Genomic DNA, 13238 nt, shown 5'->3' with positions numbered 1-13238 from the left:
CATCAGCACTGTCAGCCATCCCTAAAGAATTCTGATCGGCTCTACTGGGGATACACGCCCATACCTGCGTCAGTCACTGTCAGGGGGAATGGAGAACTCTGATTGGCCCATCCCTGGTGACGGGGAATTGCCTGGAAAAGGTGTCAGGCAGAATCAAGGTAACAGTTGTTGTTACATGTTTTGGAGACAAAATTGAATAGTCACTGTGTGCTGAGAAGCCACGGTGGGGGGCGGGTAGGGGGTTCTTCTGCAGTTTGGGTCCATGTACAACCAACTCCTAAGTGTGGCTTAAGCCTGCCCACCAAGGACCTAGGTCATAAAAGGAAAGGGCTGGGTTCTGGAGCCAAGCAGACTTGATTCCGTCTCTGCATAACCATGGACAAATGCCTTCACCTCTCTGTGCCTCAGCTTCCTCATCTGCACAACAGGGGTGGATCAAGGTGGTGGAAAGGAATAGAACTCGCACGTGAAGTGCCTGGGCAAACCCCCAACCCCTTCTTCCAGAGAAGCTCCCTTTTTGCCTGTGGTATAGACTAGGCTTGCGTATAATTTTCTAAAACATTTTTTCCCCAGTGCTTTCAAAAAGGGATGACTTTGTCCATTTCAGTCCAGCCTTCAGCTCCCTTCACTGCATCCCCGTCTGCCCCTGTGATGGGAACTCACTCAAGGTCTCAGCTGTGGTGTCAGGAATGGAGGGTGCAAAGGTGAACACCTACCTTTGTCCCTGGAGGCAACCTGCCTTCTCCAATCCAGATAATAAAGTCAAGGCCAAAGTGTTTCCTTCAAAAAATAGTTTATTCTGCACATTTCCTAGTAGGCTCTCTGCCCACCGTTCCAGGGTAGCAGCTACTCATAACTTGTCTTTCTCTCCAAAACCAAGAGGGCCTTCCCAACAGAAAAACCTTCAGTTCCCAAAGCAGCATCGATTCTTCCCCTCACCCCAGCAAACCTCGGGGTGGAATAATGAATCATTCACCTTCTCCCACCCCTCACTGCCCCGCCCCACCTTCATTTGCCAGGACTGTCACTGGCTGATGGTCAGATTTTGTCTTTTTCAACTTGGATACCCTCAAGCATCCCAGCTTTTGGAGGCTTCCCTAGGCAACCTCATGGGCTTCCACATTGACCAGGCATTACATTCAGCATCCTTGGACAAACCACCCATCAGAGCAGTGGGTTGTGGCCAGCTCCCTCCACCCCCGACTCCGCCCCAATGGAAGAAACCAGAGGATCACAGGGCCCCAGGCTGTGCCGCCTGCAGAGCCAGGAGCTGCTGGGTGCATTGCAATGTCCTCCCTGAGCAAATCGGCATGGTCACCACAGTCCAGTCCTTAGTCACCGACAGCTCTGCCCCTCGGGGTCAGATCCCACCATTGGTGCTCATCAAGCCAGCAGGCGAGGGAGCAACAGTGACTCAAGTGGCCCTCCAAGGGAGCAGTGGTGACCGTCACAGAGGTGACACTCGTGAGCAAGCTGGGCCGTGGGTGTGGTAAGGGATTCCTCTCCGCCTCTGTGCTCCCCACTTGGGCAAGAGGAGGGTGCATGCGCAGGCTTGGGGCCAATCCTGCAGGGGGAAGGGGCAGTCCTCATTTTCCTTGGAGGGAAGAGGTGGGCAGAGGACCTCGAGCTATTCGAGAGCATCCTCCAGAAGCCCTGAAACCTCCAGCTGGGCACTTCCATTCATTTTGCTTTCCCTCTCTCAAAAAGAGAATCCCTGGCAACCAGTGCTAAACATGGCCTATCAGTGGGACCCTCCTAGTGATTCACTAGTGCCATCTGGGGAACAAAATAGCATTTCACTCTCTCAATAAAAACATCATCTGGCTGAAGATGGTGGCTCATGCCTGTAATCCCAGCACTTTGGGAGGCCAAGGTGGGTGGATTACCTGAAGTCAACAGTTTGAGACCAGCCTGACCAACATGGTGAAACTCTGTCTCTACCAAAAATACAAAAATTAGCCGGGCATGGTGGTGGGCACCTGTAATCCCAGTTATCTAGGAGGCTGAGACAGGAGATGGAGGTTGCAGTGAGATCATGCCACTGCACTCCAGCCTGCGTGACACCGTGAGACTTTGTCTCAAAAAAAAAAAAAAAAAATTCATCCATACATTTTCCTGGGTGACTAGACAGTATCCAAAGAAACATCATTACAAAAATAGGTTTTCTCTAGTCCTGTCTATATATATATATATATATATTTTTTTCCCTTGGCCCATTTATTTGGCTGAAATATATGAGATGCTTACTTACATCTGGTGCTGGTCTCAGAGTAAAAAAATAAAAGATTTCATGATGTGGTATCCAAGGATCCTAAAGAACGCCTGGATCCCACATGCCAGGCACTGTTTTGCGAAAGGAAACAGGGATGTTTTAGCTTGATTAGATTTAGTGATGCAATAAAACTGCTGTCTTCAGAGACAAAACAAAATAAACTTCCCAGCTATGGAGAGGAGGCTGTTTTTGTTTGGAAGAGGCACTCCTGGGCCTTTTATTAAGACGGGTGTCAGCTCGGAACCAGCGGCCCTGCAGAAGTGCCCAGGATTTTCTTTGTTTAAAAGCAAGTCTTCAGGGTCTGCTGAGGGTGTACGGGTGGTGGGTCTGGGTGGTTCCTTTTGCCGTGGTCCCGGGAGTGGCCGGGCGGGCCAGGGTCAGGTGGAGGCCGGGCTGTCCATGGTAGACAGCAGGTGAACGACCTGCGCCCGCTCAGCTGGGCTGATGTGCTGGCTCAGGTATATCACACAGTCCACGGCCACCTCGGGGTTTTCTTCAACCAGGCTGTGGGGGAGGTGAGAGGAGGGCTGGGATCACTCCAGCCACTTTTTCAGTGGCAGAGTCCTTGTGTGGGGCCACACCCCAGAACCCAGAGCTCCCGAGTCCCTGCTGTGGTCCCCATGGGGGTGATGGTCCTGTAAAGCAGGAGGGGCTGTGACCTGAAGTTCAGAATGCCTTGAGGCACCACCATCCCTACTGGTCACTGCTGTGTGACATGACCTGGGACAAGACACTGCCTTGAGTCTCAGCTTCATCCCCAAAATGGGGTCCCCTGTGCTCGACTCCCTCCTTCACGGGGTGACCCCATGGCAACTGGGGGAGGGGACCCTCTGGAAAGGTCAACACTGGCGTGGAAGCCAGCAGCCTGAAGGCTAGCGGTTCCAAATGTGGGTTCTGTGACCAACCCTGCTCCAGCTGTGACTTTGGACAAGTCCATATTCCAGCAAGGTTCATGAGTTGGAAGCATCTCACACGGCCTTCAGAGTACCTCTAGGCTCTCTGTCCCACCCCAGCCACTGTGCTGGGAGACCAGGCATTAGGGAGTGTGGTCTCTTTGCTGGGGAGCGGGGAGGGGGCGGGGACAACCCCAGACTGCACAGGGTGGCGGGTTCAAGTGGCTGCATAGGAGTCGGGTAGCTAGGGGTCAATTCAGGCTCGGGTCCTTGCCAGGAGGCTGGGAAGCAGGTGCGGTGGCCACTCACCCTCGGATGGTCTTGAGGACAGAGTCGTGCTTCAGGTACGTGATGTTCTCACGGATGGTGGAGCGCGGGCCATCCCCCGCCTGCCAGTGCTGTTCCAGCCACTGCACAACCACCTGGTTGTTGTCCCACAAGTAGGCCTGGGGAGGGGGCAGAGGATGCCTCAGAGAGGGACCCAGCTGTGGGCCGGCTGCCTCAGCCCCCAGCACCCCCTGTGCCCACCGGCCTCGTTCTCACCCCAGGCCCACCTTGACAGCCCCCTCCGTCTCCACGAACCAGCGGCGCAGCATGGACTGGATATGCACGTGACTCAGCTCCCCGCTGGCCTGCAGGATCTCCTGCTTGACCTGGTCCTCCAGGAGGAGGCGGCGCAGACGCCAATACAGGAAGGTGCGTGCGGTCTTCCACTCCAGGATGTCCTGTGGACGAGCCAGGCTTGTTCCCCGGAAAGGGAAGGAGGAGACGGGACACTGGCTCTGACCACACCCATGACGGTGGCTGCCCGGGGCTGGGCCCAGGCTCTGAGATCATTCCCAGATCATCCCAGGCAAGCAAGCTGAGGCTCAGGGAGGAGAAGGCACCTGCTCAGAGCCAGAACGTCACCAGGACTCCAGACTGGCCATAGGTGAAAAAATGTCCCCCATAAAAACCCGGCACCCACTTCTACCTCAACCGACACAAACACAGGCTCGTGTGAGGCATGAGTCAGCTGGGAGGGAGAACAATGCAGCAAGAGAACCAATGAGCACTGGACATGGGTAGGAGGTGACTGTGGGAGTCCTTGCAATGGTGAGGGGTGGGGTGAATGCTGGACAGGAACAATGGTTTCTACCCCTGGTCCAGGTCCAAACTGACCGAGCCATCAGACTAGTGGTCCCTGAACTTTGCTGCTTATTAGAATCTCTTGGGGATCTTTAAAAAATACGACTGCCTGGCTTCCATCCAGGTGTTTGGATTTCACTGGTCTGCAGTGCCACCTGGGGATCGGGATTATTTTAAAGTTCCCAGGTGACTCCCACCTCCTGCGGCATTTGACCCATCCCAACCACCACCGCCCTCCCCGCCCCCAAGCCCAAATGTCCTCCATGTTTTGGAAAACAGGGTGGGCTCTTTGCACCCTACACGGTAGCTGTGGCTCTCACAGATATGACGCCCTTCTCCAGCATCCGGCCAGGTGTGTCGTGGAAGTCGGCGAACTGCACTGCCACCTGGTGGTAGATGGGGAGCAGCAGGTCCTCGCGAGCCTTCAGCCGGCCCTCCAGGTCCTTGTGGTCCTTGTCCGAGAGATCAGGTTCCCCTGCAGGTGAGCAGAAAGGCCAGTCAAGCCATGGAAGCTGGTCATATGTGGTGGGGTGGAGATTTTTTTTTTTTTTGAAGAAGGCACAAATCAGGATTTGCAGGACAGGCCTTGCCTTGTGAGAGATCTGAGCTTCAACTCTGATATTACCCCTGCTGCTACACAGGCTGCCCTCAGCCCCCTAGGTCCCCCAGAGTCCACTGGCCTGGCCCCCACCCCAGGCCCATCTTGATGGCCCCCTTTGTCTCAGATCAAATAGCTAGTACAGTCTCAGAAATGCACTCACAATTGCAAGACAGCATTCAACATGCAACTCTACATTTTCCCCTTCCCTCAGACCCACTGTGCTTGTAGGATACTATATCAATGATTTTTAGTACACATTGTAAAATATGATAAGGGAATATTATAAGCAACTCTATGCCAAATTGACAACTTAAGATGAAATAGACAAATTCCTTGAAACACACAAACCACCAAAGCTCACCTAGGAGGAAACAGATAACACAAATAGTCCTATATATAACAAAGAAGTTGAATTTATAGGTAAAAACCTCTATCAAAAACATAAAGAAATAATGCCAATTCTGCACAAACTCAGAAAATAGGAGCGAACACTTCAACTCATTCTATGAGATCAGCATTACCCTGATACCAGCCAAAGAAATTACATGCACACAGTGTAAAAAATCTTGTGAATAGCACAGTTATAAAGACACTGACACTTAAAATGGATATTTAAATATCATCTTGTGGCCAGACTTAGTGGCTCATGCCTGTAATCCCAGCACTTTGGGAGGCTGACGCAGGCCAAATCACTTGAGGCCAGGAGTTCAAGACCAGCCTGGCCAACATGGTGAAACCCTGTCTCTACTAAAAACACAAATATTAGCCAGGTGTGGTGGCACACACCTGTAATTCTTGCTACTTGAGAGGCTGAGGCTTAAGAATCACTTGAACCTGGGAGGCAGAGGTTGCAGTGAGCTGAGATTGCGCCACTGCACTCCAGCCTGGGCAACAGAGCAAGACTCTGTCTCAAAAATAAACAAATAAATAAATAAAGATAATTACATCTAAAGATGACAAGTAAAACAAAGCTGTCATTCAAACAAAATTAGTAAAATATCTTATGTCTGATTGGGAATTCTAAAGGAACATTTTGCCACCAAAATTCTGATATTCCCCATCAGCCCCAAATACTTCAATTGCTATCTTTTGTGTATGCTGAGAAATAAATTCACGATGGCAATATATATATATAATGTTAAAAAGGTTGATTTAGACATGTGAATGTCCTCCAATCATGGTAGCTCATGCCTGTAACCCCAGCATTTTGGGAGGCTGAGGTAGGTGGATTGCTTGAGCCCAGGAGTTTGAGAACAGCCTGGGCAACATGGCGAAACCCCACATCTACAAAAATACAAAAATTAGCTAGGCATGGTGTTGCGTACTTGTAGTCCCAGCTACTCAGGCTGAGATGGGAGGATGGCTTATGCCTGGGAGGCAGAGGTTGCGGTGAGCTGAGATTGCACCCTGCACTCCAGCCTAGGCAATAGAGCCAGACCTCAAAAAAACAAAACAAAACAAACATACAAATGTTAATATCTTTAAAAATCTCAGTTATTATAGCTGTATTTTGGTATTTTTTCATTTTATTTTTAACATCCTAGAAACCCCCAGCAGTGGGCCGGCTGGGCCTCTCTTGACCTCTGAGAGGTGAAGCCTTTGGGACCCCCTTACCTAGCTGTTCCATGAGCTTCTTGTAAGCTGGATCGATCCTTCTCATGGACTTTATCAGATCTTTCTTTCGGAACTTAATCTCCACTGTCCCCTCTGGTTCCAGAACACCACCCCTTAAAAGAGAAGAGGCAGGGATGGGGGTATATGAGGCATTGCCCAGCAAGCAACGGCTAATGGATGTGGGGGGAGCTGGAGGGAAGAGAGCCAGAAGATCTGGGTGTCAGTCCTCAGCTCTTTCACCCCCACACATGCTGTGTGCCCTTAGGCAAGTCACTTTCCCTCTCTGGGCCTCTGTATCTTTACCCACAGATGGAAAGACTGAGCCAACTGTTTAAAATAATGCTTTCTGAACTCTGGAGGGCCCCTTTCAGGTCTAAGAGTGTACGACTTTTTCCATGGCAGCATACCCCTCCTGCTCTCCAGCCAGAGTCCTCTCTAACTTTGCTAATTTCTGCCCTCCTAGAGGAGGGGCACTGTTTCTGATCGCTTTAAATCTCACAAAAGCACCTTGAGAGCCCAGCGTAGTCTTGTGTGAGCTGTCCTCCCATTTCCAACATACATTTTCTTTTCTTTCTTTTTTTTTTGTTTTTTTTTTTTTTTTTTAGACAGGGTCTCACTCTGTCACCCAGGCTGGAGTGCAGTGGCACTATCTCGGTTCACTGCAATCTCTGCCTCCCGGGTTCAAGTGATTCTCCTGCCTCAGCCCCCCGAGCAGCTTGGATTACAGGCGTGTACCAACATGCCCAGCTAATTTTTGTATTTTTAGTAGAGACGGGGTTTCACTGCGTTGGCCAGGCTGGTCTTGAACTCCTGGCCTCAAGTGATCTGACCCCCTTAGCCTCCCAAAGTGCTGGGATTACAGGCGTGAGCCACCACGCCTGGCCTCATTTCCAACATTTTTATTTACCCCTCATTCTCCCCCTGCCCCCTTTTGCTTTTGACAGCTTAGAAGCCCTGAAGAATGCTATCAGTAGCTCTGAGCTTCCTGGCGGCCATCATGAAAAGTTAGCAATGACTCCATTCAAGTGCTGCTCAGTATCCTGAGTCTTCCTGGAGGACTGACCTCAGCAGTCCCTGACAAGGGTCTAAGTGCCCTGAATGCAGGACAAGCTTGGCCCATTTGCCACCACATCATAATGTCTAGCAGAATGGCTGGCATACAGTGAGGTAATCAATGGATATTCATTGAATTAGCAAATGAATGAGGGAGTGAACACAGGAATGCCGTGCCTATATTTGGAGTAGAATGACTCTTGAGGCCTTGACATCCTGTGTAGCATGTAGTTTTCACTTCAAAGTCATCAGTCACTGTGCTGTGAACATTATTATCATCATCCTTTCTGTAAGAATCTCTGGAATAAATTCCTCCTAAGTAAAGTGCCAAGGAGGTTACCTCTCCCGCGAAGAACCGGTATCCTCTCATGTTCAGTCATTTGTTTAGCCAGTATTTTCTGACCACCTACCAGGAGTAAGGCACTGTGCTAGACCCTGGGATATAAAACTGAATAAAACATTTCCTATAGGAACTCATAGCTTTGGGAGAAGCTCAGAGTCTAATGAGAGATACATGGCTCATCATATTTCCCTTTTCATCCTGGCTGCCAGGAAGTTCAAGTGCTTTTGGTCTTTCCTTTTTATTTTTTGCTTGCAAACTTCCTTGGGAAGGGGGAGTAGAAACCATGAAAGAAGAGACAACATTTCTCCACCACTTACAGGTTCCAGCCACTGCATCCCTCCATGATCTCCCAAGGTCATGGGCTCTCAAGGCTGGGAGAACAAGAAAAGGCTAAGCCAGGCTAAGGGCAACACACCCACCTGCTCTCTTTGTCTGCATACATTTCTATGCACAGCGGGTTGATGGTGGCATCTATGACCACCCAGGAGCCTCCCCGGAGCTCCGCATAGGGCGGGATATAGATCAGGATGGGCTGTTTGTATTGTCTAAGGCCGTCCACGATGTAGGCTCCAAACTTCAGCACCTGGTCATACATGTCTGAAAAGCAAAGCAGCCTCCCAGTTCAGGGACCTCACTCATCCACACATGAAACCCACTGCCCTAGTTGTCCCGGGGGTCCTGGGAGAGTGAGCCCAGCTGGGAGGCTTGGAGAGCACTGGGCTGGGATTCGAGAGCACTGATCGCTCTCTAAGTGGCTGTGTGACCTCGAACAGGTCATTCACCCAGCATGGGCCTCAGTGGCCTCATCTGTGAAGGCACAGGGAAAAACCAATCTGTAGGATTCTTTCCAACTGGAATTGAAATGCCCTCACCCATGACTGTCCCTGCCCTGCCCCACCATTTCCAGCAAAGAAAACCCTCGCTAACAGTCACACTGATCCTTCCCCAATGTGCATGGGCAACATGGCCCTTATCTTCCACCAAGACACATCTCTCCAGGTCCCCAGGCGCCCTACATGAAAACAAGAATGCAATAATAACAGCACTGACAATCACACTGCATGTCAGCAATGAGCTCATCAGACCCTTATCTCGGCCCTCTGAGGTTGGTCCTGTTCTTAATCCCCTTTTACAAAGGAGGGAAACTGAGGCTCAGTGATGTCACCCAGCTAACAAGGACTCACAGCAGGTCTGTCTGCCTCCCATCCAGCTCTGTCCTCAACACCCCAGTGATCCAACAGCCACTCTCTCCCAAAACATGCTTGGTGGCTTAAAAAGCCTTCACACAATTGTAAGGTCACATGAGGCTCAGAGCAGCTTTCTGCAGAGGGAAGGGTGGACAAACATCCTCCTCACCTTGCCAAATGGGGAGGTGCCTGCCCAGGTCACCCGGCAGCTCCTGGGGCTGCCCCTCCCTGACCTGCACCTCATGGTGTGACCTCTAGAAAGTGACACTTTGCCTCCAACCCTCAGTTCCTCATTGTTTTTTTTTTTTGTTTTTGTTTTTGAGATGGGGGTCTCACTCCGTTGCCCAGGCTGGAGTACAGCCTCAACCGCCTGGGCTCAAGCAATCCTCCCACCTCAGCCTCCCAAATAGCTGGGACAACAGGCATGTGCCACCATGCCCAGCTAATTTTTTAAACATTTATTTTGTTTTTTTTGTAGAGACAGGGTCTTGCTATACTGCCCCAGGCTGGTCTCAAACTCCTGGCCTCAAATGATCCTTCTGCCTTGGCCTCCCAAAGCACCGGGATTACAGGTGTCTGCCACCGTGCCCAGCAGTTCCTCATCTTTAAAACGGGGTGGTGGGGCACCTGAACAATATTTTCTCCTCAGGGTTGTTGGGAGACACAGCTAAGATGATGATGGGCACAGACTAGGACATTAGCATCACCACCCAGAGGGTGCTGTCCTGGGTGCTGACCCCAGGCTGACCCCAAGGCTTTGGGGTAACCATAGGCAGGGAGGGGCTTACCTTTCATGCCACCGGAGAACCCCCTCCAGTTGGCAAAGATCATCAGGGGCAACTTCTCCCGGTTGAAGTCCTTGATGGCCTGGGCGGTTTTGTAGGCTGAGTCTGGGAACCACACCTGTCCTGCCTGCTGAATTATCTGGAACACAGAGCTGCGGGGATCAGATGTCTCTGCACAACCACAACCCAGGACACAGGGACGGCTGCCAGAACCTCGCTCTGGATGGCAGGCGATCTGATCTGGGCTGGCCCCAGCACCAGAGCCAGGGCTCAGAAGGATGGAAGCCCCATCTCCTCCGCTCAGGACCAGGCTGACCCTCCCATTGCAGCCCAGCAAGGTTCCCGTTGCCCTCGTTTACAGGCTCCGAGGGGTGCCGAGCTCGTCAAGGTCACACTAAGTTGGGGTAAAGCCGGCCCTGGAACCCAGCCCTCTTGACTCCTGAGCTCTTCTCAGTCTGTGCCCTGGCCTAACGCAGAAACAGCAACAGAGGCAGGGCAGGAGGTGGGAGGGGTTTCTAGGGACCTTTATCATCTGCTGAGGAAGAAGCAAGATGGTGCAGCCATTTATGCAACCCATAGAGAAAGTGTCAGAGAAACAGGCACTGAGCCCCCCAGGGCCAGGGACTGCACTGGGTCCCCTGCTTCTCCACCTAAGTTGGCAGGGAAGGGATGGGACCCCCACGCCCAGGACCCACTCTCAAGACAGTACCGCTGGCTGAACCAGCAGCCACATCTCCCGGCCCCCTCACCTTGGCCTCAGAATCCAGGTTGGCAGGGTCTGCAGGGACTGCCACCTCCACAGTCCGTGTCTCCACAGCAATCACTCCCACGGGAATTCCCCCAAGCCTGGAAAATGAGCACCAGTGAGCCAGGCCCTGGGCAGCACCCCAGGCGCATTTGGGGACCTCTGGGTGTGGGGGTGAGGGCACGTGGAGGAGAATGCTCTTTTTAATCTGGCGGATTATTTTATTGGAAGGCAAAGAAAAAGCTCCAAAATGGTAAGAGCCTCGAAAGGTAGCAGACCTATTGGTGCCCTTTTTGAGGCAAGAACCATCAGAGGAGGGCTGGGATGGTATAGGGCCTGGAGCAGCATGAACCACTAGAACTTTCTTGACGAGGGCCACGTTCTCCATCTGCACTGTGCAATACAGGAGCTGTGGGCTGCATGTGGAACGTGGCAAGTGTGAGGAATGGAACAGGTCATCCTCTGTCACTTTGACTTAGTTCAATTTAAACTGAAGGAGCCGGGCATGGTGGCTTATGCCTGTAATCCCAGCACTTTGAGAGTCTGAGGCAGGAGGATTGCTTGAGTCCAGGAGTTTGAGACCAGCCTGGACAGCATAGTGAGACCCTGTATCTGCAAAAAATAAAAAAACTGGCTAGGTGTGGTGGCGCACACCTCTAGTCCCAGCTACTTGGGAGGCTGAGGTGGGAGGATTGCTTGAGCCCAGGAGGTCAAGGCTGCAGTGAACAGTGATCATGCCTCTGCACTCCAGCCTGGGTGACAGAGCAAGACCTTGTCTCAAAATAATAATAATAATAATAATAATGAAACTAAAGCATCACATGTAGCCAGCAGCTACTACACTGGTCTAGACATCAAGTTGCACTTGGAAAGGGCTGAGGGATATTGAACTGGACAGAGACTCAGCTCAGGGGGTGCCATGACATCAGTTACTTGCTACTGAACTATGCATCACTACATGGTTCTCGTTTACCCTATGAGGCAGGGGTGGGGGAGAGCAGTCTTCAAATCAAAGTGTTTTCACATGGAACAGGGAGTGGATTTTTTTTTTATTTTTTGCTTTTAAAAATATAATTTATTTTATTTTATTTTATTTATTTTGAAGATGGAGTCTCGCTCTGTCACCCAGGCTGGAGTGCAATGGCGCAATCTCGGCTCACTGCAACCTCCACCTTCTGGGTTCAAGCAATTCTGCTGCTTCAGCCTCCCGAGTAGCTGGGATTACAGGTGCCTGCCACCACGCCCAGCTAATTTTTGTATTTTCAGTAGAGACGGGGTTTCGCCATGTTGGCCAGGCTGGTCTCGAACTCCTGACTACAGGTGATCCACCCGCCTTGGCCTCCCAACGTGCTGGGATTACAGGTGTGAGCTGCCACGCCCGGCCCTGGCTGCACTTTAGTATTTATTGCCGAAGATGTAAATGATAGCAGCCATTCCCACTTATGGAGTATGTCGATTTTAAGTATTTCACACATGTTATTGCATCTAATCATCACAATAATCCTTTGGGGTAGAATTATTATCCCTATTTTACAGATGTGAAGGACCAGAGAGGGTGAGTGATGGAGATGGGGCTTGGCCTCAGGTCTAATGCAGAGCCTGGACTTATAGCTGCGACATCATACCAGGAATAAGTGGTCAATGATGAGGAGGCAGCTCAGGGCTCATTATAAGGAGGAACTTTCAGGCAGGTGGAGCTGTCGAAAGAGATGAAAGCTACAAGGCTGAAGGGTGAGCTGCCCAGCTTGGAAAGCATGCAAGCATTTCAGCCTCCCACCAACAGTGGCATACAACAGGGCTCCTGTCCATGGCTCTCCTAAGATGGAATTCAGAGTGCCAGTGTCTGTGAAGTTTTCTGGGGAGAGCACCCAAGGCCACCTTCTGATGCCCAAAGGGGTTGTTAGCCCTTGTGGCCTGGGGACTGACTACAGGGTCCCAGGCCTCAGGAGGAGGCTGGCTGAGATACCTTCTAAGGGCACACACAGACACTCCAGAAACCATTCCCCAAATTGGTTTTTTCTTTTAGAAAATCCTGAGGCCAAGAAGAAAATTGCCCCTGGAGGTCCCTGGCCTCACACCTGGGGACCCCAATGCCTGGTGAGTCAGACATGGGCAGCCTGCTCCCGTCTTCATGATTACCTTGCTCGTCCTGTCACCACGGTCTGCGCCCAGGGTGCCATGATTTCCTTGAAACTGCCGTGGTCAAAGAATCCGCTCTGCCACGTTCCCTTCAGAGCTGTGGACAGAAGGGCAGAAGCCCAGGCTGGAGGGCCAGGTGGCTGGGGGCCCCCAGGACACTCCTGGCTGTGCAAAATCTCCCTAAGGACAGCCTGGCTTTAACCTCATAGCCCAGATACCCCTTTCTACCTAAAACCACACAGCCCAACCCTTTCCCCCCTTCCCAAAATGCCTCAAAAGACAAACAGGGCTGCAATAAATATACCAAGTCAAGAATTCAGTCTGTATGGAATATGTGACTACCATCAACAGCCAGCCAACTCCAAACACATAGATTCTAATCACGGTCTCTGCCTTCTCTTCCTAAGACGCAGAGAGTGGACAGACACCTCCAGAAGGTGGGATTTTAGGAAGGGACCACCTTTCCTGAAAAACTCAT

General features: G+C 51.3%; 1 protein-coding gene across 14 annotated transcripts in view; it reads right to left on the bottom strand.

The window, feature by feature from the left end:
• Positions 1 to 776: 776 nt before the first annotated feature.
• The window catches only part of ACACB (acetyl-CoA carboxylase beta), a 158279-nt gene continuing 145817 nt past the window's right edge, over positions 777 to 13238 (bottom strand). For 10 of the 14 annotated variants that reach the window (XM_016924144.4, XM_063786044.1, XM_063786043.1 and 7 more), the window contains 9 exons: positions 12761 to 12857; positions 10626 to 10722; positions 9880 to 10015; positions 8324 to 8501; positions 6509 to 6621; positions 4614 to 4768; positions 3720 to 3890; positions 3475 to 3611; positions 777 to 2776 (listed from right to left, as the gene is read on the bottom strand). In XM_016924144.4, the coding sequence (XP_016779633.3) occupies positions 2650 to 2776; positions 3475 to 3611; positions 3720 to 3890; positions 4614 to 4768; positions 6509 to 6621; positions 8324 to 8501; positions 9880 to 10015; positions 10626 to 10722; positions 12761 to 12857 (1211 nt within the window). In that variant the 3' untranslated portion in view covers positions 777 to 2649. Of the gene's footprint in view, positions 2777 to 3474; positions 3612 to 3719; positions 3891 to 4613; positions 4769 to 6508; positions 6622 to 8323; positions 8502 to 9879; positions 10029 to 10162; positions 10409 to 10625; positions 10723 to 12760; positions 12858 to 13238 lie in introns of those variants that run through there. The other 4 variants (XR_010148148.1, XR_010148150.1, XR_010148149.1 and 1 more) reach the window with 3 other exon arrangements.

Source organism: Pan troglodytes, chromosome 10 (assembly GCF_028858775.2).
Source record: "Pan troglodytes isolate AG18354 chromosome 10, NHGRI_mPanTro3-v2.0_pri, whole genome shotgun sequence".
Classification (NCBI taxonomy): domain Eukaryota; kingdom Metazoa; phylum Chordata; class Mammalia; order Primates; family Hominidae; genus Pan; species Pan troglodytes.
Note: the sequence above shows the minus strand (reverse complement) of the source record. Positions and strands in the feature narration are given on the sequence as shown.